Source organism: Zingiber officinale, chromosome 5B (genome assembly GCF_018446385.1).
Source record: "Zingiber officinale cultivar Zhangliang chromosome 5B, Zo_v1.1, whole genome shotgun sequence".
NCBI lineage: Eukaryota > Viridiplantae > Streptophyta > Magnoliopsida > Zingiberales > Zingiberaceae > Zingiber > Zingiber officinale.
The window spans coordinates 82,016,450-82,042,627 of NC_055995.1; the positions used below are offsets into that span (position 1 = coordinate 82,016,450).

The following is a 26,178-nucleotide window of genomic DNA, read 5'->3' on the forward strand; positions in this document are numbered from 1 at the left end:
AATGAACAAAATAATGAAAAGACCTATCATTGTCTACTTGCTAGGGGGCAATCCAAAACAAAGACCATAGATAAGAAATGGATCCCCAAAGAGTACTTGGTCAACCCAATTAGAAAGAATTTCTATTGGGTACCAAAATCAATCCTCAAGAGTTAGAGGATTTTATGGCAAGTCAACCATGGAAGTCAATAATTCAAATTTTTCCTATATGGTTGACTTGAGACCTTAAGGGGGAGGGCTTAGCCTTGATAGAGATTTATGATCAAAAGGGCTAAGTAGAGGTTACCTTTATCTCACAATCATTTGTATTATTTTCTAACCATGAATGTGAGATATTAGTATGATACAAATAATTCACTTATGCTTATGGCATTTTGATGAGTTATGAAGTGTATCAATGTTTAGTGATCATAGGCCAACTATGGGGAAAGCAAATGTTTAATTAATGGACATCTTGCCCATAGATCATAGTTGGATATTTTAAATGTTTTTGAAAATAATCCTATGTTTTATTTACTATGGTATAGCTATATTGAAACATATGAGTGCAAAACTGGGTTTTAAATTGATACAAACTTGCATGGTTTTGAGATTTTTGAGATTTGGTCAAAATTTCAAAAATACTTTGACTTTTCATGAAAACATATTTTTCCTTGTTGAAGAACATGTCAAGAAATATGTGTTCAAAATTTCATGATTTTTTGAATTTTCTGGAATTTTTTATGTATTTATGAAGTTGGCCTCAGAAGGCTGAAATTCGAATTCAGCATGTATCAGTCGACTGTGACAGGTACCAGTCGACTGGTACCAGTCGACTGGTACCAGCCTTACAGCACTCTGAGGGTTTCTGAAATCAAGTTTTTGGTCCAACATTGATTAGAATTGATACCATAGTATGTGTACGTGTCTGGTACAATATTTTTGATGGTGCCAAAGGGGGAGAAAAGGGAAGGTTAAGTTAAGTTAGTAACCTACTTGGTTTACTTGTGTACAAATCTTTGAAAATTAAGGTTGAGAGCATGTGTTAAGGGGGAGCTTGGGTTTTATGCTTCATGTTTACATATTGCTTCAAAATTTTTAAAGTTGTTATTTATGCCTAACTTAAACATATTGCCACACATCAAAAAGGGGGAGATTGTTGGTGCAATCGACCTAGGTTTTGATGTGTGTGTCAAAGAGTTTAAGTTAGACTTTCATATGTATTTGATATGTGTTTGAGTCTTGCAGGACTTTGTGGAACACATGAGAACTCGGTGCGGCCAAGTGTGGGAAGCTCATCCAAGGGCTCGGATCGTTGAGTCGGTGAAGGGTGGTGTGGAAGACATCCGAAGGACCGCAAGACGAGGAGTAATGGAGTGGAGCCGAGGGAAGTGGACTTCAAGGCAGCGTGAAGGATGGCACGGAGAGGAGCCGCGGGATCGGGTGCATCTGAGGGACGAAGGCCGAGGAAGAGGACTTCAAAGGCGACTCCGGAAAGGATGAGAGGAGTGAATGTACTGGGACCAGTCGACTGGTCATGGGACCAGTCGACTGATCCAGCTTCACAGAATGCACAGAAGCATTCTGTGCTTGTCGACTAAAGGGACCAGTCGACTGGTCCTAAGACCAGTCGACTGGTACATGACCGTTGGCAGAAAATGGGCTCTAAAGAGAGCCGTTGGCGTTGCCTAACGGCTAGCACCAGTCGACTGGTGCATGGACCAGTCGACTGGTGTCAGGGTTTGAGTTGATTGGTGATCAACTCTTTCCTCTTATTTAAGGGGAGCTTTGGGGCATTGAAGGCACTACTGATACTCATTGTAAACCTTCTGAATCTTGCCCAAAGCTTCCAAGCCAACTCTCTTCCTTCTAACCCTAAGTTTCATCTTGTAAAAAGGAAGAGAACTTTGTGAGAGGTTTGCTCCACCGAGAAGGAGAAGCTTTAGCCGGAGATTGCCGGGGACTGATCCACCAAAGGATCAAGAGCTCGTCCACCTCAAGGACACGTCGTGGAGTAGGAGCAAGCAATCTCCGAACCACGTTACATCGAGCGTGTTAGCGTTTGTATTCTCGTTTGTGGTTCATTATTTTAGTTTCTATATTTCCGCTTGCGCAAACTAACGTACTGTAGAGAAGAAATCGATTTGGGGGTGGCCTAGCTATCCAACCCCCCTTCAAGCCGGCCACCGATCCTCCAACACTATGGGCCATCCGAACGACTCCAAAGGAAGGAACGGGTGTCACGCCTTTCCATCTGGTATACGGCGGCGAAGCGGTGATTCCTGTCGAAGTCGGTGTCGAGTCCGTCCGGATCCATAATTATGATGAGGGCAACGCCGAGCGGAGGAACATGGAGCTGGATTTGGTTGATGAGGAGCGAGCCAAGGCGTCTGCCCAGCTAATGGCGTACCATCAACGAATGAAGCAAAACTACAACCGGCGTGTAATCCCCAGATCATTTCAGGTCAGCGACCTTGTCTGGAAGAAAGTAAAGTCGGTCGGCGACATTGGCAAGCTGGAAGCTCCTTGGGCGGGCCCCTTCAAAATCATCGAAAAGCTCCATTCAGGTGCTTATTATTTGGAGGATGCAGACGGGCGGCAGCTAGATCGACCATGGAGCGCCAATCATCTCCAGCCGTATCGAGCGGGATGAGAGGTGCGCTAATGTAATTTCTCATGTACTTTGGTCGCCTATGTATTTGTAATGCAGGAAGAAAAAAATGATTAAGGATGGCGCATGGTTTCGCCGAACGACAGGGTTAAAGTTAGCCTTAAAGGCCATCGAGCTCCGACGTTAAAAATCGAGAGACGAGCCGACGTCTATAAACCCTCCGATCGGAAGACCATCGAGCTCCGACATTAAAAATCGAGAGACGAGCCGGCGTTTATAAACCCTCCGAGCGGAAGACCGTCGAGCTCCGACGTTAAAAATCGAGAGATGAGCCAGCGTCTATAAACCCTCCGAGCGGAAGGCCGTCGAGCTCCGATGTTAAAAATCGATAGACGAGCCGACGTCTATAAACCCTCCGAGCGGAAGACCGTCGAGCTCCGACGTTAAAAATCGAGAGACGAGCCGGCGTCTATAAACCCTCCGAGCGGAAGACCGTCGAGCTCCGACGTTAAAAATAGAGAGACGAGCCGGCGTCTATAAACCCTCCGAGCGGAAGACCGTCGGGCTCAGGCGTCTCAGACGAGCAGTGGCGTCTATAAACCCTCCGAGCGGAAGACCGCCGAGCTCCAACGTTAAAAATCGAGACGAGCGGCGTCTATAAACCCTCCGGCGGAAGACCGGCGAGCTCCGACGTTAAAAATCAAGAGACGAGCCGACGTCTATAAACCCTCCGAGCGGAAGACCGTCGAGCTCCGACGTTAAAAATCGAGAGACGAGTCGGCGTCTATAAACCCTTCGAGCGGAAGACCGTCGAGCTCCGACGTTAAAAATCGAGAGACGAGCCAGCGTCTATAAACCCTCCGAGCGGAAGACCGTCGAGCTCCGACGTTAAAAATCGAGAGACGAGCCGGCGTCTATAAACCCTCCAAGCGGAAGACCGTCGAGCTCCGACGTTAAAAATCGAGAGACGAGCCGGCGTCTATAAACCAGACCGTCGAGCTCCGACGTTAAAATCCGAGAGATGAGCCGGCGTTTATAAACCCGTCGAGCGGAAGGTCGTCAGGCGCTGACGGTAAATATCGACGTTAAAAGGCGAGCAACCGGAGTCTATAAATCCTCCGGACGGATAACTTTCTGCAAGGTCCTGCTCAGGTCTGCCGATAAGGCAAGAATAAAGAAAGTGTGGGGCCGTGCGGCTCCTTTATAAAACGCACTTAGCGCGAGAAAATTAGGACCGGCGCAAAAAGTTAAGGATGGGATGCTGGTCGAACAAACAAATAACAAAAGAGAAAATTCATTTACGCCGAATGGCGGACAGACAAAATTTATAATAATAGTCGCCCCGAACGGCAAGCTTACAAAAGACAGCAAACACTTAAAGAAAGTTCATAAACCCTTCATTCACTATCATCAAAATTAAAGAGAGAATCAGGGATGGAGCCCATCATGACCGCCAGATCTTCGAGGGGGATCGATAGCTCGGTTGGTATGTGGCCCTTGGTCTTCAGATATTCGACTGCCACTTTGATCGCATCTTCGAAAGTTAAGGACAGCTTGTCGCTGAACTTTTCGCCAAATTCATCCTAGCGGACGAATGCTTTGCGCGCTTCCGCCAACCGACCGGGCTCCCCATCTTGATATTCTTTAAGAGTAGCTCCGGAAGCGTCAAGGGCCACCTGGAGATCTTTCAAAGCCTCTTCCGCTTTAACCTGGTCGGCCGAGCGGCCCTCCCGTTCAGTCTTCAGCAAGGCGTCCAAGTCCTTTACCCGCTGTTCTAGCCCCCGGTTCTCCACCTTCATCATGTCCATGTCGTCGATGGCTTTGCGCTTCCGGGTGGTTGCGGTCTTTATCTCCTTGTCCTGCTGCTTGACCAAAGCCTCAAGTCGAGCCACTTCGCTCGACAAGTCGGAGGACTTACCCCGTTCGGCTTCCAGCAGCTTTTTGGCTTTCTCCAGAGCGGCCGTTGACTGTCTGCTATCTCCCGCGGCTTTGAGCTTTTTCAGCTCGTCCTCCAGTTCGGCTAGGCGGTTGCTGATGGCAATCTGCTCCACCCAATTCTGCAAACGGATAGGAGCAAGTTAGAAACTAAATCCAAATAACTAACAAGGCAAAGAACATACCCCGGTCGCCTGTTGTAAATTGCTGTCGCCTAGCTGACCGGGAGTCATCATTGCAATTCGGAGCTGAGCATCCTCCCAGGCTTTGGCAAGAGGACCCGTAAGGGTGATCTGCTGCTCGGGGACCGTTGGCCGATCAGCAGCCGCCAAGTATTCCTCCTACAGAAGGCGCAGGACAGTTTTTATCAACCTTGGGCCGCTCGGATCACCCTGGGGCACAGCGGCCTTACCGGACGGCTCACCGGTGGAGGAAGAAGGACGGTCGCCCAATCGCCTGAGACGCCGCATGGTTCGGGGAGGACTGGAGGGCGGCACCTCGGAGGTAGCTCTTGGAGAGCCGTGCGGCGTTGGGGTACTCTCTATGGAGACCGTCCCGGATAGCACTGGAGCTACATCGCCTCGCTCGGACTGCGGTTCATCAGATGGAGTTGGTTGAGAGGCTGGCTCTGGCCGTCTGCGCTTCCGAGTTGCCAGGGGGGCTTCGTCAGCCGAGCGACCCTCTACCCCGACTTGAGTAGAGGGCTCTATATCGCCCGCAGCCTCGCTGAGAGAGGCAGAAGCGTCTAAGGCTTCGGGGACACTCTGAGTCCCCTCACCCTCTTCGCTGGCCGGACCAGCTGAGGCCAAGCTCCGCTCGGCGACCTCCATACTCTTGGCCGCCTCGATCTCAACGGCTCGCAGTTTCAGCCGCTCGGTAGCCTTGGCGCACCACATGACTTCGGCTGCAGAAGAAAAGAATAAATCAGTTAGAACAAAAGAAAGAGGATGATAGGAGAACTTACTCATGCTGCAAGGCAGATCGGCGGGAATAGAAGACAAGACGAATATGTACATTACTCCCGGAAGGAGCAGCTTGTCGATATGGTAGCGCTGGCCGACCAGCCGGTCGGCTGCATGAAGGTAGGCCGGATCGCCCCTAAACTTGCCGAGCTCCGGCTGTGCTGGCATCGCCGTCTGCCATTTGATACGGAAGGCCGGTGGCTCGGGGAAACGCATGTAGAAAAAATGCTCTTTCTAGTGTTTGTTGGAGCTCGGCATGTTATCAAAAAGGACGAAACCTATCCTAGATTGGAAAACAAAAGTACCCCACTCGGCTTGCTTAGGGTAGTAGAAGTAGTGGAACACTTTGGGGTCTAATGGGATATTGTTCAGTTTAAAGAGAACTACCACCCCGCTCAACAGCCTAATGGAGTTCGGGACTAGTTGGCCGAGCGGGATGCTAAAATAGTTGCACACTTGTAAGAAAAACTTATGTGGAGGAAAGCGTAGCCCGGCTAAAAATTGATCTCGAAAAAAGAGGACAATGCCGGGCGGCGGTTCATGAGGCCGGTCGGTGGGGGTGGCTAATAATATGTGGTGGTCGGCAGGGATTTCATAGGTCCGAGCGAGGCGCAGCGCGTCCTCCTCGTCAAACCGGCTCTCCATGGTCGTGTACCAAAGACCAGGAGCGCCGGCGGTCGGCTGGGAGGTGCTAGTCATGGTCGAAACACAGTAAAGCATTCGAGATAAAAAGAAGGGTTCGAACAAGAAAGAAAAGGTGGCAGACTGAAGGGGACAGCTAACAGAAAAAAGAAGAGGGAGGGAGCGAGGAAAAGGAAGGCTTACGAGCAAAAGGGATGATCGAAAGGGGCCTCGGGGTCGTCGGGGAGCTGAGACACGAGGTCGCCGGAGCAGAAAGAACAGCGGGGAGTCAGAAGTCAACGAAGCAAGAATGCGGCGGAGAGAAGAGGTCGCGAGATTTATAGCGTTAGCCTCGAATGGCCTCAGCAGTTCGATTCAGGTCGTGAAGAACGAGGCGATCATCCAACCGCTCATTTCAAACGGCGGTTGTCCCATTGGAGGTAACGCCACCGCCATACGCTGACAAAAGCGAGATCGCCACGTGTCAGCAGGACACGGGTCACATTTAATGAATGCCCCTTACTGCGCGTAGTGCACGTGCTTGGCAGTAAGGGAGAGGATTCGGCATGGATGCCAAGGGAATATAAGGTACGGGCAAGACATCGCCGAACGGATGAGCATCCCCAAGCCTGGCCGAACGGACTATTGTAGCGGTCGTTACTCAGTCAGATCGGCAGTCCAGTCAGTCGGACTTCGCCTCCTTCGACTAGACTTGAAGGGGAGGCAAGTGATCCGGCGATAAGAACAGGGGACCCCCATTCTGGGAAGTCAATGTCACGTGGAAGTCAAAGGTCCAGGTGGTCCATCGGAAAAGGATGGACTGACTGGACGCTCAAGAGAAGGTCGGACCGATCGGCCGACCGGACGCTTGAGAGAAGGTCGGACCGATCGGCCGACCGGAGAAGAGTGGCTGACCGACCGAATGGCCAATCGGTATTTAACTGACGGCTAAAGGGCGCCCCGATGGGAGTCAGGATTCCGGCGCTCGATTGAGCAGGAATGAAGGGCCGAGCGAAAGTCACGCTCGGCCGAAGGCACAAGGTAACATACTGCTAACAGTCTCCGCAAAGCACATTACCGAGAATCTCCCAAGTAGACCATTATATATGTTCGGCCGTACGTAAGGCGGGAGCTGGCCGGCCGAACGCTCGGCAGGGAGTAAGGGGAAAAGGACAAGGGACAGCTTTTTCTGACAGCGGGCATGTTCTGCGTTCAGGCCATACTCAAAATCCTACGACAGAAGGATCCGTTGTCCCATCAAAGATGTGCTCAAACTGTAGCAGTATGGGGTCAGGTAAGCTCCTCTGACAAGCCCACACTACGGTATAGGAAAGGGCACGTGTACACCTCGGTATGTGTGCACTCGTTTCTCCACAGCCCTATATAAAGGCCCTCACCCTTCACCGGAGGTACACGTTCTACAATTTTCGGAGCCACTTCGTTGTTCGCTTACCTGACTTGAGCGTCGGAGGGTCGTCGCCGGGAATCCCTTCCCAGCCCGACTTCTGTGCAGGTTCGCCGGAGGTTCGTACGACCAATCGGAGATCTACGTCAGCGACTCGGAGAGCGCCACGTGCCCAGCGTCCGTTGATTCAGCATTCGGACAGGATCATAGGCTATGCTGAAAATTTAAAGGCATATAGATTACTTGACATTGAAAACAATATCATTGTAGAATCAAGAGATGTGCAATTTCCAGAAAGTGACTCCGGCTAGTGCATCAAGTTCTTTCCATGAAAATACTTCTAGTGATTCAAGAACCAATGAAATCGACACCTCTAGTGAACTTAGAAGAAATCAAAGACAAAGAAAGAATGGACATCTTTCTTTAGATTTTATATGGTCACAAAACAATGTGTTTCTTGTGGAAGGTACTAGGGATTCTCTACTAAACAAAATTCTATTTTTGTTTAGTGTAGAGGAAGACACTAAGACATATAAAGAAGCCATGGATTCTAGGGATGTTGCTTTTTGGAAAGAGGCTATAAATGATGAAATGGACTCAATACTATCTAATGGTACTTGGGTTCTAGTTAATCTACAACAAGGCTCCAAGCCTATTGGTTGTAAGTGGGTGTTTTGAAAGAAACTAACTACCAATGGAACCATTCTCACCTACAAAGCTAGGTTAGTAGCTAAAGGGTTTAGACAAAAGGAAGGAATTGATTACTTTGATATGTATGCACCTGTAGCTAGAATAACCTCAATAAGAGTAATTTTATCTTTAGCTTCCATTTTGAAACTTTATGTTCACCAAATGGATGTGAAAATAACCTTTCTAAATAGTAATTTAAATGAAGAGGCGTGTATGAATCAACTAGAAGGCTTTGTGCTTTTCGAAAATGAGACTCAAGTGTATAAATTAGTAAAGTCTCTGTACGGTCTAAAATAAGCCTCAAAACAATGACATGAAAAGTTTGAGGGTGTTCTATTTTTTTAATGATTTTAGATATTATAATGTGGATAAGTGCATTTAGTCTAAATTCACTAGTAAAAGTATAGTTGTAATTTGTCTCCATGTTTATGATATGCTAATTGTAAGCGACACTACAAAGGGTATATTTGAAACTAAGGAGTACCTATTGTTGGTGCAACCTTAGGTCAAGGTTGACCTGGTTGACCAGACTCAAGTTGACTTGACTCGAGTTGTGTTTTGATGTTTGACGAGTTATGTTTGACAATGGTTGTATCTTGATGTTTGACAAGGATACAAGCTTGGGAGATTGTGGGTGCAACCCGTGGTCAAGGTTGACCTGGTTGACCCGAGGTGAGTTGACCTGACTTGGAAAAGTCCAAGCAGGGAGCTTGGCACGGGAAAAGTCCAAGCAGGGAGCTTGGCATGGGAAAAGTCCAAGCAGGGAGTTTGGCATGGTGAAAAGTCCAAGCAGGGAGCTTGGCACGGGAAAAGTCCAAGTATGGAAGCTTGGCACATGGGAAGTCGGAGATGGCTCGGTAGCTCGTTCTCCGGACTGTGGTCAGAGAGGGCTCGGGAGCTCGTTCTCTGGACCGGATGGAAGTCGGAGAGGGCTCGGTAGCTCGTTCTCCGACCTGTGGTCAGAGAGGGCTCGGGAGCTCGTTCTCTGGACCGGATGGAAGTCGGAGAGGGCTCGGTAGCTCGTTCTCCGGACTGTGGTCAGAGAGGGCTCGGGAGCTCGTTCTCTGGACCGGATGCGAAAAAGTCCTGGTGAGTGAAGCCAGGCAGTTGTGAAAACCCTAGTGAGTAAAGCTAGGTGAAAGTCCTGGTGAGTGAAGCCAGGTAGTTGTAAAAGTCCTGGTGAGTGAAGCCGGGCAAGGGAAAAATCCAGATGGATCTAGGGTGATCGGACATCTGGTGTTGGAAAGACCAAGTGGGTCAAAGGGATTGACCGGACACTTGTTGGGGAGTCTTAGCAGGTCAAGGGAGTGACCGGATGCTAAGCATGATGTACCAACAGGTCAAGGTTGACCGGATGTTGGTTTGGAAGATTTGGGACTTGGTTTGGGCAAAAACCAAGCTCTGAATCGATCAGTGGATCGATCCAGTGATACACTGGGTATCTGGATCGATCTGGTGACCGATCAGTAACCAAACAGTAGCCTACTGAGTGTTATCTGATCAGTTTGCAGACCGATCAGGAAACAACGATCAGAAGGCAAGAAGTTCGGGAGAAAAGCATGCTGATCGGTCCCTGGACCGATCAGAGGAAGCTCTGATCGGTCCCCAAGACCGATCAGGGTCTTGCTGGACCGATCAGGAGATGTTCTGATCGGTCCAGCCCTAGCCGTTGGCTCACTACGGCTAGTCTTCTGCCTTCTCTTCTTCGCAGGTGGATGCACGTATAAAAGAGGGCTGAGGGCTTCTACAGTAAAAACACTCTCCGAAGCTTCTGCTTCTTCTTGATCTTCTTCTTGCTTCTGCAAGTGCTGTTCTAGAGCTTTGTTAAGCTCGCTTCCGAAGCTTCGCGTGATCTTCCTCGACTTCTTCGACTGGTTTCAGCTGCTGCTGTGATTCTGTGAAGTTGGTGCTTCATCTACAGATTTCAGTCGACGAAGAGAAGGCAAGTAAGCGAAGGTTTTACAGTTGTATTGTATTTTGCTTCTTGCTGTACATGTACTCCTTCTTGCTGTTGTAAGTTTTTGTGGCGAGGTTTCTCCACCCACAAGGAGTATTTATTAGCCGGTTCTCCGGGGACTCATCCACCGACGGATTGATAGGGCTCGTCCACCTTACGGACACGCCGAGGAGTAGGAGTATCATCTCCGAACCTCGTTACATCTTCGTGTTGAGGTTTGCTTCTCCTTTTTCATTTCTATTCGTTTTATTTCCGCTGCGCTAACCCTAATTGTAGAAAGAAACGAAGAATTTGGGGCGGCTATTCACACCCCCCCTCTCTAGCCGCGATCATCGGTCCTAACAAGTGGTATCAGAGCGAGGTCGCTCTTCGCCGGATTAACACCCGAGGGAGCACAAGCTAGAGAATGGATCTACTCGGAGAAGACATCACAATTCCACCCTTCTACGATCGCAACGACTTCGCGTATTGGAAGGTAAGGATGAAGTATTTCCTTATGACTAACATTGAAAATTGGAGTTGTGTACAATTAGGTTTCACTCCTCCGATGGATAAAGAAGGAAAACCTCTTGAGAAGAAGAAGTGGACGAAGGAGCAAATCCACCAATCCACAATCAACGACGAGGTAATGAAAATATTTGAATTCTCATTACCTAATGATATATTGTGTAAGATAGGTGGTTACAACAATGCCAAGGAATTGTGGAACAACTTGGCCAAGTTCCATGAGGGGAGCTCCACTTCAAGCCATGAAGAGGAGTCAAGTGAGCTAAGTAGCTCACACCATGGAGATGTGGAATTAGAAGTTGAGGGTTACTCAACATCTAAGGAAGAAGAGGAGGAGAGTTCTTCCTCAAGATCGGAGCAAGAAGAAGAAGCTTCTATCTCCGGAAGGGATGAAGGAGAAAGCATACAACCATCCTCAACCCTAGGTAACTCAAGCATTTTAATTTCGAATAAATTACACATAATGTGCTTTGAGTGTAGGGAATATGGACATTACAAGAGTAAATGTCCAAAGAGGATAAGGAAGACTCCACCGGCACCAAAAGTCAAGGAAGCCGGAGTCCCGATACGCAAGAGCAAGGAGCACGTGGTGTGCTTCCAATGCAAGCGAAGGGGACATTATCGGAGCCAATGTCCGAGGGGGAGGCAACCTCACAAGGACAAGAAGACGAGCACATCGATAGGGGGAGCTAAGGCAAATCCTAAGGTAATCTCTAAGGCACATTATTGCAATAATAATAAGACACATGCTAGTAGCCTTATTGCTATTGTTAATAATGGTGAGCATGATAACATTAGAAATCGAAACACATGCTTAGGTGCCAAACATGTGAGCCTAGATAAGGATAACACTAGGAAAGCCAACCCTAGAATTAACCCATCTAAGGTTAAGGGAAACCTAGATAGGAATCCCAAAACTACTAGACATATGCCTAGGAGTACCTCAAAGAACAATGAAAAATTAAAAATTGAGGTATTAGAGAAGGAGAATCAAGTCTTGAGGTCAAGACTTGATACTTTGGAAAAAGCTCTTAAGAACTTGGAGAAGTTATCTCTAGGGTTTAAGGGTCAAAAACCAAAGACAAAGGACAAGAGAGGTTTGGGTCACAAACCTAAGTCCCAAATGGTCAAGCCCACTTATCACAATGTTCCATTCGATTATGGAACAAAATCTAGGGCTAGGAAGACCATCACTAAGGTCACAAGGGGAGTCACCCCTAGAGTTGATCTTGATGAGTCCCAAATGGCCAAGGCTTTAAAGCCTAAGAGGGTCATTAGGAGGGTTGCTAGGGAAGTCATCCCTAGTGAATATTTAGTGAACCCAATGAGCTCAAATATGTATTGGGTTCCTAGGAGCATGATTTCATCACGCTAGATGAGTTAGGGTGTGCCAACCTTACTTGACTAGGTAGTTAACCTAATCATGGCAAAAGGTGGCACTTTAGGAATTTTCAAGGTGTGATCAAGCCTTGAAAATGAAATTAAGAATTATTCCTAAGGTGATTAGGATGTGCCAATCAAATTTGAGGATTTTTCTAGAGTCAATCTAGTTGGCACATAGTGATCTAAAAGTCTTGAGGATATGATTTTAGGTCTAATACACTTAGGAATATAGAATTTATGGCAAAATGGTCGAAATTATCAAAAATGGCAACTAAGGCTAGAATTAGGTATTTTCTATACCTTTACATGTTATTTGCCATATATTGTTTGCCATATGCCATGTCATGACATCATATTTAATCTATGATCATTTGAAATGTCATGATAATGCTTAGGTTATTTATATGTCATGCTTTATTTAAGTTTCATACTTTATGCCATGACATCATGACATTGGCACATGTTATTATTTATGATATCATTATATGCCATGTCATCATCTCTTCTCTTGCATTTATAATCAATGAAATGGATTTAAGGTTAAAAACACAATTTGATATGGAGATCAAATTGATGTTTAGAAAATGCATGAGACCTTAGTCTAAGCTAACCTAAACCCATATCTCACATCAAAATTGACTTGAATGTCTTTGATACACCTTAGATGTGTGTGAGATATTAGGATGATGAGTTAGGATCAAGGTGCATAGTTCTTGTGCCTAGATGAGCCTAATTCGAAATTGAGGATCATAGGGAAAGCTTATGTACAAGTCATGTACATTTAGCCCAAAGATTGTAGTCCTAAATTAAATGGTTTAAAATCATTTCAAAATTGATTTGAAAAACCTTGATGAAGCTTTTCTAGTCATAGCATTCATCATTGAACGAGTTGATACAAAGATGAGTTAACTTTGAGCTATTTCAAAGACTTTTGAACTTTGTATCAAGATTTGAAAATGGAACTTATTTTCATAGAAAATTATTTTTCCATGATAGTATATGTTATGAGGAATGTATCTTCAAAATTTCACAATTTTTGGAATTTTCTGTAATTTTCTAGAGGTTTCTGAATTTCAGGAGAAGAAAAATTCAAAAATCAGAAATCAGAGTTGTGGACCGATCAGAGGGGATTCTGATCGGTCCAGGGGTGCCTGGAATCCCTGATCGGTCTGGTGACCGATCAGGGCGTGCCAAGTTGCTGAATTTCAACTGTTTGTCTGAAATTACAGCTATGGAAGTGGTGTTTTAGAGTTCTAAAGGTTTGAAACTCTCCAAGACATTGTTGGTGCAATGGTCAAGGGGGAGTTGACCTTTAGGGGAAGTTTTACCTATTAGTCAAGGGGGAGTTGACTTTTAGGGGGAGTTTTTACTCCTAAAAGACTTGAGTGATATGGGATTATCACTAAGTTAATTGTTGGACCTTAGTATCAAGGGGGAAATTAAGAGTTTCAGTGAAAGGTATGGGACTTCCATTATAAAGAAACTCTTGACCTTGATTCACTCTTTTTGATGTGTGTCAAAAAGGGGGAGAGTAGAAAGGAGAATGGAGAATGTCTAGAGAATGTTCAGGGAAGAACATTGGAAAACCTAAGTTAGGTTATCGGGTTAACCTAACTTGATTATGGGTTTGATTATGGGTTTTGTCAAACATCAAAAAGGGGGAGATTGTTGGTGCAACCTTAGGTCAAGGTTGACTTGGTTGACCAGACTCAAGTTGACTTGACTCGAGTTGTGTTTTGATGTTTGACGAGTTATGTTTGACAATGGTTGTATCTTGATGTTTGACAAGGATACAAGCTTGGGAGATTGTGTGCAACCCGTGGTCAAGGTTGACCTAGTTGACCTGGTTGACCCGAGGTGAGTTGACCTGACTCGGAAAAGTCCAAGCAGGGAGCTTGGCACGGGAAAAGTCCAAGCAGGGAGCTTGGCATGGGAAAAGTCCAAGCAGGGAGTTTGGCATGGTGAAAAGTCCAAGCAGGGAGCTTGGCACGGGAAAAGTCCAAGTATGGAAGCTTGGCACATGGGAAGTCGGAGAGGGCTCGGTAGCTCGTTCTCCGGACTGTGGTCAGAAAGGGCTCGGGAGCTCGTTCTCTGGACCGGATGGAAGTCGGAGAGGGCTCGGTAGCTCGTTCTCCGACCTGTGGTCAGAGAGGGCTCGGGAGCTCGTTCTCTGGACCGGATGGAAGTCGGAGAGGGCTCGGTAGCTCGTTCTCCGGACTGTGGTCAGAGAGGACTCGGGAGCTCGTTCTCTGGACCGGATGCGGAAAAGTCCTGGTGAGTGAAGCCAGGCAGTTGTGAAAACCCTAGTGAGTAAAGCTAGGTAAAAGTCCTGGTGAGTGAAGCCAGGCAGTTGTAAAAGTCCTGGTGAGTGAAGCCGGGCAAGGGAAAAATCCAGATGGATCTAGGGTGATCGGACATTTGGTGTTGGAAAGACCAAGTGGGTCAAAGGGATTGACCGGACACTTGTTGGGGAGTCTTAGCAGGTCAAGGGAGTGACCGGATGCTAAGCATGATGTACCAATAGGTCAAGGTTGACCGGATGTTGGTTTGGAAGGTTTGGGACTTGGTTTGGGCAAAAACCAAGCTCTGGATCGATCAGTGGATCGATCCAGTGATACACTGGGTATCTGGATCGGTCTGGTGACCGATCAGTAACCAAACAGTAGCCTACTGAGTGTTATCTGATCGGTCTACAGACCGATCAGGAAACAACGATCAGAAGGCAAGAAGTTCGGGAGAAAAGCATGTTGATCGGTCCCTGGACCGATCAGAGGAAGCTCTGATCGGTCCCCAGAACCGATCAGGGTCTTGCTGGACCGATCAGGAGATGTTCTGATCGGTCCAGCCCTAGCCGTTGGCTCACAACGGCTAGTCTTCTGCCTTCTCTTCTTCGCAGGTGGATGCAGGTATAAAAGAGGGCTGAGGGCTTCTACAGTAAAAACACTCTCCGAAGCTTCTGCTTCTTCTTGATCTTCTTCTTGCTTCTGCATGTGCTGTTCTAAAGCTTTGTTAAGCTCGCTTCCGAAGCTTCGTGTGAGCTTCCTCGACTTCTTCGACTGGTTTCAGCTGCTGCTGTGATTCTGTGAAGTTGGTGCTTCATCTACAGATTTCAGTCGACGAAGAGAAGGCAAGTAAGCGAAGGTTTTACAGTTGTATTGTATTTTGCTTCTTGCTGTACATGTACTCCTTCTTGCTGTTGTAAGTTTTTGTGGCGAGGTTTCTCCACCCACAAGGAGTATTTATTAGCCGGTTCTCCGGGGACTCATCCACCGACGGATTGATAGGGCTCGTCCACCTTATGGACACGCCGAGGAGTAGGAGTATCATCTCCGAATCTCGTTACATCTTCGTGTTGAGGTTTGCTTCTCCTTTTTCGTTTCTATTCGTTTTATTTCCGCTGCGCTAACCCTAATTGTAGAAAGAAACGAAGAATTTGGGGCGGCTATTCACCCCCCCCCTCTCTAGCCGCGATCATCGGTCCTAACACCTATCTTCTAAGTTCAAAATGAAAGAAAGATCTTGGTGAAGTTGATATTATCTTAGGGATAAAAATTAACAGATATAGTGGGGGTTTTGTTCTTTCTCAGGCTCACTATGTTGATAAGATTTTAAAGAAATATCAACATTTTAATGTGAAAGAAGTGAGTACACCTTTTGATCTAAACATCAAAGTTTGTGATAATGATGGTAATATAGTAGAACAACTTGAATATGCTAGTGTCATTAGAAGGCTTATGTATGTTATGGGTTGTACAAGACCTGATATATCTTATGCAGTGTATAGACTAGCTAGATATACAAAGAATCCAAGCAAAGAACATCGGAAAATAGTGACTAAAGTACTTGGTTATCTCAAAATGACAAGATATTTAAGCATTTTCTACAATAATTTTCCTTGTGTTCTAGAGGGATTTTCAAATGCTAGTTGGAGCACTAGTATAAGTGATCAAATACCTATTAGTGGTTTTTTCTTTTTACTTGATGGTAGAGCTGTTTCTTGGGCCTCACAGAAATAAGCACTAATAACTCATTCCATAATGGAATATGAGTTTGTGGCATTAACCTCGTCTTGTAAAGAAGCCGAGTAGCTGAGAGTTCTATTACTTGATATATATTTTTAGCCTAGACCAATGTTGCCTATAACCATGTATTGTGACAGCGAAGCTACTATGTCTAGAGCATTGAACAAAGTGTATAATGGAAAATCTAGACATATTAGTATGAGGCATGCATTTATTAGAAAAATGATTAATAATGATGTTGTCTCTATTGTGTTTGTTAGAACACATAAAAATTTAGCGGATCCGTTTACCAAATCATTAGCAAGAGATTTGGTGAGTTTGACAATATCTGAAATGGGATTGAAACCCCTAATCTAAAGTTATTTAATGATGAGAACCCAACCTTCTTCTAGTACATCCAAGATTGAGAGGTTTAAAGGGTAAAAATAATTTGTTAAATGATTGTGAGCACCTGGTTCGTGTGTACGATTCCAAGTTCAAGGTGCATACTTTATTACTCTTAAGTGAGTAGATTAAACTTAGGTTCTTAATGGAATTATCTCAGAAGGATTTTATTAGCTCAATTAATAAGACTTGAGATAATGAATCCACCTATGTAATCATAAGAAGTGGTGCCACTTCTAACAAAATTTTTGGGTAGAGATTTTGTAAATGGTTATGAAATTAGGATGAGCACATGACAAGTAAACTTGCTTAAAAGTGTGTGAATCATAGAATGTCATTGATGGTTCATATGCGTGATAAGTTTAAGGTATGGTTGAATATTGATTTAAGCAATGAGCCACCAATTATTTGCCATGGACTTGTGAGTTATTTACATTATAAGATATATAGTTTAAGATGAAAAACACTTTCTTTTATGTGCGATATCAATAAGTGTTAGTTTGGAGTTACATTGCAAACTAAGTGGGGGAATGTTGAAGTTTAGTTTGCATTGTAACTATTAAAAGCCATCAAAACAAGTTTGAAAGTTGTAATGTAATGCTACAACATTGGAAGTCACGCTGCAGCATTACTAAAGAGCATCCAGTTTAGATGTAGTGCTAGAAAGGTTGGCCATCAACGGTCATGTTTGAATTAGCTTTGAAATGTTGCAACGTTCATAGAACAAGTGCAATGCTTTAAGTACAATGCTGCAACGTTAAAGCCAACGATGTAGTGTTACACTATTTTCCCCAAAAAATAATAGAAATTTTAATTTTGAGCAAACAATTGTGTTTCTTTGTGAACCAACGTGATTGTTTGATGTCTGAACGTTGAAACAACAGTTGTTAAGCCTAAAATCTCTATAAATAAGTGCTCTTGGCCAAATTAAACTAATTACAATCATTCTACATTCTTATACAAACAACTAAAGAACTTGTTACTTTATTATTTGAGAATCTATTGTATCATAGAAGAGATTGCTATCATAATCTGGTCTAGCAAGATAGTACGGGTAATAAACTCTTTAATGAAAGTGCTTATACGCCTTAGATTCAATTCTTGTTCATTGTTCTTGTTAGGCTCTGTGTCATTCCCTCACTAACTCAAGTTCTTCAACAATGGATACTAGGAGATGACATAGAAGGAATGTAACTAGTTGATGTAGTGGTGATAAACCATAAGTTATATTAGTGGTGTTGATTTGTAATAATACTAATCAAATCTAGTAGGATGTATATTTCAATTTGATCAATGAATTTTTGTTTATTAAAAAAAAATCTTGCGTACTATTGATTGTGATTATAATGGATGCCAATAATAACCTACTATATCTTTTAATAATTATAAAAATTGAGTATAAGCTTATAGTAAAGTGATTCTAAAGTAGAAGTTGCACACCTAGAAACACTAGCTAGCTCCATCTTGTATGCACTGCATATGACAAAACATGTTGTGTTCTTTACAAGAGTGCCCACTACCATTACCGACCTTATGTACTCTAAGATCTTGTTATTAGGGCGTAATTATAATTGTTAATAAATAAGATGTTTGTGAATAAATTTGATATTCGATAATTGATAATTGCTTTCTTATGTTCATTCAATATGAGCAAAGTTAATTAAATAAATAAGTTTAAATAACTTTATATATATATATATATATATATATGAACAAGTTTAAATGATTTATTATATTAAATGAACAAGTTTAAATATATACATATTTAATTCATTAATATTTATAAATAGAGATTGTGAACCAATAAATAATGTTTATGAATAATATTCATAAACAAATGTTATGAATCATGTTTACAACAAAACTCTTATCAAACTTGCAAATAAATTAAAAAAAATCTCAAAATAAATAAATAAGTTTGTATTGTCAAACTTGCAAACCAAAACAAGCTTAAAAAAAATGCTACAACACTAAACAATCACATAAGCTTCAAATAAGAGCTTGATAGCATTTAAAAGAACTAAACTTAAGTCAAGCTCAAAGTAAACTCAAGCCAAACTCGAATTAAGTTCATGCTAATTAGACAAAATCCAAGCTTGAAACTGTTTCAACGACTTAATTAATTTTAAACTTTCCTTGGTTTTGCTTGACTACATTTGAAAATAAGATTGAATAACATAAAATTTTATTCGGTTCGGTTCATTTACACTCCTAGGAGCAAAGCCTTCACCATCACCAATGGGCTGGTCCTCTACAAGTTGTGGTCCCATTGCCGCTAATCAATGAGGAAGAAGAAATGCCTACAAATTGATGATCCTTTTGCTATGTGCAATTTAAATTTTGAAATTATTGAGAGTATATTGGTTCTCACGACTATGGCTTTAAAGATCATGGTAGGCACCGAGAGTCACTCGATGAAGGCAAAAAAGAGAGAGAGAAAATAAGAAGTTAGAGAGAAGGGTATTCAAAATATTTCCTTTATGAATAAATTAAAACTAAAAGGTTACATTGAAAATTTTACCTATTCACTTGTCATGAAATAGAGAGACCCAAAATAATAAGGATATGTGCATTAAGGTCAGATTAATCAATATCCTTAAGGATAAGCTTATTTAATTTGTAGTAAGTTTTAATCTTCATTTTTGTGTTGGCTTGTTTTTTAATATATATAATGCTATTTTTAAATCTTTCTACACTTTATTTTTAATTATTTTTCAATTGCTCCGCCAAATAACTGTATTATCCCTTTATTTCCTTTGAGCTTTAATGCACTATAAGAATAGGAGCTAGAGATATATCATGCAGCCACAGGTGACAACAAAAAAAAAATGAAAAAAGAAGAAAAATGTTACCTTCTGTTGCAGTTCATCAATCCTATCAAGCAATAGTTTTATCTGCAAGAAATCAATTAAGTGAAGTAATTAAGACAAAGATTATAATGCCAAGTAAAGAGAAATAAAACAACAACAACAACACCAATAAAGGAAAAATAACTTAATTAAGAAAAAACTAACCCTTTTTTGCCTGATCTGAGACAATGCCAATTCAACTTGTCGCTCAAGTTGTTGCAGTTCTTTCACTTTAAGTTGTCCGAGGTCGTCCCCATGCAAATGCCTAAAGAAATAAGGTATTAAAGTTAATTAAAATCTTACATTTATTGATAAATGCACATTAAAATGTTTTTATTTCAAATAAAACTAAACCTGTATGAGCACTGAAGGGAGTTGTATTTTACTTTCATCTTGTAGAATTCCTGGTACCAATTTTTTCCCTTCAAAAAATATATATATATATTTAAAAAAGCATCAGTGAATCGAGTATATTCATATATTTTATAAAGCATAAGAGATAAAAGATACTACATAATGATATGAGGAATATTAGAAGCATCTACGTGTACCAAAACATATCAATATCCATATTAAGATAGAGGTCAAAGTTAAGATGGGTCAACAAAATCATCTCCGCTCGGCTATCTCGAAACGAGAGGATCCACCATTCAGACTTGGTTAACCCAAGATGAGAAGCTTATTCATTCGGCTCGGCCTATCTGAGATGAGAAACTCCTTTATTCGGCTCAGCCAATTTGAGACGAACACTCCTGTTCATCTACACTTGGCCCAGCCGACCAGATACTCTTGCTCATCTCCGCTCGGCCTCATTGATCATACACTCTTGTTCATCTCCGCTCAACACCGCTGACAAGATACTCCTACTCATCTTTACTCAACCGCACTGACCAAGCACTCCTGTTCATCTCCTTGCACTCACCTCTCTGACTGGACACTCCTACTCATTTCAGCTCGGCGCCACTAATACGACGCCCCACTCATCTCCACTCGACCCTATCAATCCGATGCTCCTCTACATAACATGTCAAGTGCTCTAGCCCAACTATCTCAATATTACATGGGTTGGCGTGGCACGTGGGGTAACACGTGGGTTGTCAGAGTACGTAGAATGACATGGTTGATATATCGTGGCCCCACACGATCTTCTACAGTACAAGATGTGGGTGATGTGACCATCTGATATGACAATATGATGCTTTCTCTACCGCGAGTATGACGTTCTATCAATCAACACTTGAAGAGAGATACCATTCGATTCCTGCAACTTTAGTCTGTTGTTGCAGACAAAGGTATGCACACATAACCATTCCCAATTATCACTAGCAGACTCTCCTTTATTGTTCTTCTTCTCCACCTACCCTGTCGGAGATTTAATTTGAGCATTGTAGTGACTCAATTAGGGTACCCTTACCTCAATTCTAACTTGCTTTCTCTTAAGCTTATGATGTTGGAGGATCCGATAATTTTGGATTTTCTGGTAATTTTTATTTTATTTTTGATTTTGAGTCCATTTAAGGATTTTAGGATTGTGAGTCTGTTAATAAATTTTCATTTTTGATAAGATTATTTTTTTCTTTCTGATAGGATTATTTTACAAGTTAGGAATTGAGGTATATATGTTAGGATTTTTTTTTCTTTCTTTGTGTCTTAGGGTTTGAAGTATATATAAATGTTATTTAGCTATTTAAGGGATTATTTTTGGTTATTAAATAAAATTTTCTTTTTTAAAAAAAAAGTAGAGGACAATAATTTCTCTTCTTGTTTTCTCTTCAAATCCTCCTTTTCGTTAGCCCGCGGGATAAACGTTATCTCGCTCAGCGTCAGCTTTACCAGAGGCCCAGTTCTCCCTTGGTGTTTGGCAACTTCATCAATGTAAAAGACAACTATTCAGTGGTTCATTTATTGACAATCTCAAGTAGGAACACATACATTAATGGTTAATTAAACAAACTCAAGTGTATTTGCTATCTTTTCAAGTATATAAATGCTAAAGTTAGCTTTTTAAAATACTTTTTAAAGTTTTATTAATATCGAAATACTGTCTGGCATTTCTATTTCACCATTAAAATAAATAATTACTTAATTAACTAGAAGGATAAAAATAGAAGTTTAAATCTTAAAAGGGTATTGTTTTATAGAAAAATAGAAATATTAAGAATATTTTGACATTAATAAAAACTTAATAATAGTTTTGCTAATGATCAGCTATTACATATATTGTATACTAATTTACAAGTAACTAATGATTAACAAATTGACATCAGTTAATTAATCAGCTGATGCATTCTTTGACCAATTGACATCAGCTAATTACTTTAGCAAAGTTTCTTTAACCTACAAATGTCGCCCCTGGGATTATGGTGCAGTGGCAGAGTATCTAGGTTGTCACACAAACACCCATAGTTCAATTCTTAGGTATGACGAATTTGTAGAAATTTTTCTTTCAAATGGGGTGCACAACTAAACGATGCTGGGTTTCTTGGCCGCTCGCTTCCCGATTTATCATGGCGGTCGGTGAAAAAATTCCGTGGAACTAGACCGATCACCCCAGGACTAGTTGGGTTTATCATTTTTTTTTCATTAACTTGAAAATGCCAATAGATCTTCTAAAGTATGATTAACTCTACTAACAATAAGGTTTTGGGAAGATCCATAGTATCATAAAACCCTATTAAAAGTGAGCTATTAAAAGTGAGCCATTAAAAGAGCACAATCATAAAGAAGTCTAACAATCTACCTCTTCAGCTTCATTCATATCTTCAGTGATCTCTTGTGCAGCATATCGATGACTCTGATACCTCTCAATTGTTTTATATATTCTAACAAATTAAAGAACGAAAATGAGATTAGAGGCACAATCAAACATTGGAAACTAGAATCAAACTAAATATTAAATATACAATATTCCATCAGAGCATATATATATACATTTTAGGGTAGATTATCTTTCTCCATTATTTATTATTATTATTATTATTATTATTATTATTATTATTATTATTATTATTATTATTTAAGATCACCATAAAATTTATCTACTTATTTATGAACTCGATGGGGGGAAAGGGCAATGCTTTCCAACTGACTCTCCCAGAAGTTCAGTTACTGCGACTCCGGAAAACCTGGAGATATATAGACTTGCGAACAGTTCTGACACCTACGTACGTGAGCAGTACTGCATTCTTCTTCACAAATTTTTTGTTTTGTTTTGTTTTACATTTAGTTTTTAAAGCAAATAAAAAGGGAAAAAGAATTAACTGAACATATATAGTTTAATTTCCATCTCTAAAGAAAAACCAGAAAAGAGATAACTATATACATAACTTCAGTAATATGAGGAATTAATCTAGCTAGGAAAAATAGAATTTGGGAGAAAAAACATGCAATTAAGTAGCTTCAAGTACCCTTATTTCCCGGAACTCAGCCACTGTAGCAGGTAGCAAGAATCTACACTTATTTGCTCGTGACATGATGCAACAAGAGAACAAAGAACTAGGCCTGTCTTGCACGCGCATTCATTAAAGCGTCACTGCTGCTTGGAAATGAACACACATGGATAAATAGGGTTTGCAGCTACAGCTATGGTTAGGGTTTGGAGCAGCAGTGAGAATACATATATAGTTTGCAACATGTTTTGAAGTCCAAAAGTTTTTATTTATTGGCAAGAGAAGAATGTTTCTCTGCTAGTTGGAGGAATGCATGCATGCATGCAAGTGAGTAGTAAAAGACAACAAGGTAAGAAAGAATGCTACTGCTTGAGATTTATGGATAATGAATGTATAAGATCTACTAAGAATCCATAATTCTTCTAGTTACTTTTTGCTTTTGGTCTTTTCTATTGTTCTTTTAAAGGAATATTCGACATGCCTTGATAGAATAAATGGTGTAAAATAAATATTTCAGCTTCAGTGATCACTTATTTTTTTTGTTGATCTATTGATCATAAAATAAAATACATATTTCTCTGTGTTGTTCTTCTTTTACAGACCGGAAAATTATTTTCTGAAAGTGAAATGTTCGAGCCTATGTTATTTGTGAAGGTTTAAGAACTAGAGAAAACCACAAAAGTGGCCAGGTTAACCTTCAAATTAGTGATATTGAATGAACCCACTCTTTTTTTGAAGTAGAATAAAAAGGCCTTTGGTAGGGCATGCATTCTAAAAATTAAAAAAGCCCTTGGTTTAATCATAATAAAACAAAAAAATAGATACATATTAATGTTATGTTTATATATATGAATGATTTGGCTATATGTACAATGTTAATATTTTTTTATGTTAGTTATTTATTATTCAAGCATGTCAAAATCATTAACATTAATTAACTAATGACTGATTATGAGAAAAAAAATAATGAAGCCATGAACATGTTTGATTACAATTTGTAAAATCTATAATGAGTTGATAGATTAGAGGTTTAGAGGTGAAAATGCATCTGAAGGTGATTAGTGATGAAAAGAGAATAATTCTTATAATTAAGGGAAAATGTTTAAATAATCTAGGTCATTACATGGAATTCAATAAATAGTTGCTGATACTAAGTTTTTTATGACTAGTTTCATTCTTTTTAATCATAAAGTAGTTAATTGATTATAAAATTCACTAAATGATAAGAAATAATGTTCAAGTTTTAGTTGAAAATAATTGTTTTCATCACAACATTTCTAAGTAATATTCAACAACGTGTAGCAACTTTTGATAGTGTAAATATTTTTGAAATGCGGTAATGATTTAAACTAAACTTACAATTTGGTGATAATTTTAGTATGCAAATAGAAACTAATGTATTTCTAGACATTTATCAATCAAATTAAAGAATCAAATCAATTGCCAATTTTAGTTTGGCATTTGCATGTGTATTAGTTATTAATGACCTAGATATATCAAACTAAGGTAAAGATCCCTTTCATTTGAGATCACATAAGTTTTTTGTACACATATTTTTATCATCAAATAAACATTCATCAATATAATTCATCGATCTCATTCTAACAAAGTTTATGGTGCATTCAAAATAATTAATGTGGTGTATTAATTTGTATATGTAGAAAAAAGTGGATACATCAATTATTTGACTTGTTGAAATAAATTCTACTCAATTGTTCATAAGTTTTAAACAATATATTTTTTTTCTAAAAATATACACAGATTTTTTAAAGAGAGAAGTGCTAAATTGATAGATCAAATATCTTATATATATATTAACAAATATTAACTTAATCATGCGCTAGATTTCTTATGAAATTGAAACAAAAGAAAAGTAGTACAAATGTTTTGGATTGGAATAAACCAGGAGTTTATTGTATTTGTTGCATTAGATCAAATAAATACACTATCTCTGATCAAATCATTGATAATATATTCAATACGGTTTACTATTTGCTCATATTATTTTTTCTTTTTATGGGTTAAATCATAGTGCCCCAAATAAATGTTGTCTCTTCTGACTATATATGTGACCTCTAACAAGATCTTGAAGCATTTCTAAACAACTTTTTAAAAATTTTCTTTCCATCACTATTATCATCATTTCCTTTTGCAAAACCCTAGTTTCTTTGCCTATTAATGTCCTCAACAGCCTTACCATCTTTTAATAACAGTAGAAGACAAAGCAAAAGTTGAATTTATAGATCAATCAATCAACTCCAAAGCCTGAAAGACTTCACTGTTCTACTTGAATTAACCCCAAGAGATAGTTAACTTCTTTTATAACAGAGAGAACATGGTTGTTTTAATTTCTCAGAACTAATCATGAAAAAGGCAAAGAAAAGAGATCCATTTGGTAAGCTAACAACCCTCGATCACCGTTCATGGCATACATTCCATTTTTAGAGCATCATGGATGACAAAGAAAAGAGATCAGAAACGGCAACAAATCTAGCGTTACTTCCAAGTTTGGAAATGCTTACTGACACCCAAAAATCCACCACCAATAACTACTAATTATAAATAGCAAATTAAAGCACAGAATTAAAAGGTATAGAGATAGATAATTACTCGCCGCTGCCGAATTCGAAGAGATTGCCGCGGCTGGAGAAAATGATGACGGCGATCTCGGCGTCGCAGAGGACGGAGAGCTCGTGAGCCTTCTTGAGGAGGCCGCCGCGGCGCTTGGAGAAGGTCACCTGTCTGTTGGTCTTGTTCTCGATCCGCCTCAGTTCCACTCTTCCCCTCCCCATTCCGCTACAGCTGCAGTACTACTTCCACGCCGATCGACTCAACTCACCCTCCGCCCTTTTGCTACTGTCATCCGTATTTAATGACACGGAAACAAGCGAAAGCTAGAAGAGAGAGAGAGAGAGAGAGAGAGGAATTTCATCTCATCCATTCGATCGTTCCTTGCTTTAACTTAGTGCTTCATCTACACTTTAGTCTTTAGTTAGTAAAAGATTGGATTTTGTCTTCTTGTTGCTGTTCCATTATTGTACGTAGGAGGAACTGCATGGGACTGCAGTGAGGGTGATACGATGTGTGGACTGGGCAGGGAAAGCTACGTGTCGAGAGGGAGAGGGCAAACATCTGTACTGGATGTTTCATTTCATAAGGAGCTAGGTCTCTACCTTAGTTCAACCTTTCAACGTCGTACGTACAAGTAATTTCAAAAGTAACATCTTGTGATCGATCGAAATACATAAAATCACTTCTCGATCTCACTATCTTATCGAGTGGATGATCCGTCCATATAGATCCTCTAAATTTTTTCTGATTCCTAGTTTTCTATTTCAGTCATCAAATCAGTTAAAACTTGGATCTTGATGATTGTCCGGAGATGATATTATATATCATACTCGCTCAACTTTATGATACATTTGATCAGTCTTTCCAAAGCTTTTGAGTTGATGAACACTCGGCCAAGGGTACTATTAGTTAA

The 26,178-nt window shown here is 41.1% G+C and overlaps 1 protein-coding gene across 1 annotated transcript; it reads right to left on the bottom strand.

Moving 5' to 3' along the window:
* Window positions 1–4,173: 4,173 nt before the first annotated feature.
* On the bottom strand, window positions 4,174–25,486 carry LOC121986782 (MADS-box transcription factor 6-like). Its single transcript, XM_042540722.1, has 6 exons — window positions 25,305–25,486; window positions 22,055–22,127; window positions 19,660–19,727; window positions 19,471–19,570; window positions 19,309–19,350; window positions 4,174–4,455 (listed from the first exon to the last, which is right to left on the bottom strand). Exons 1-6 carry the CDS (start codon window positions 25,484–25,486, stop codon window positions 4,174–4,176), a joined length of 747 nt encoding a protein of 248 aa, XP_042396656.1.
* Window positions 25,487–26,178: the final 692 nt, after the last annotated feature.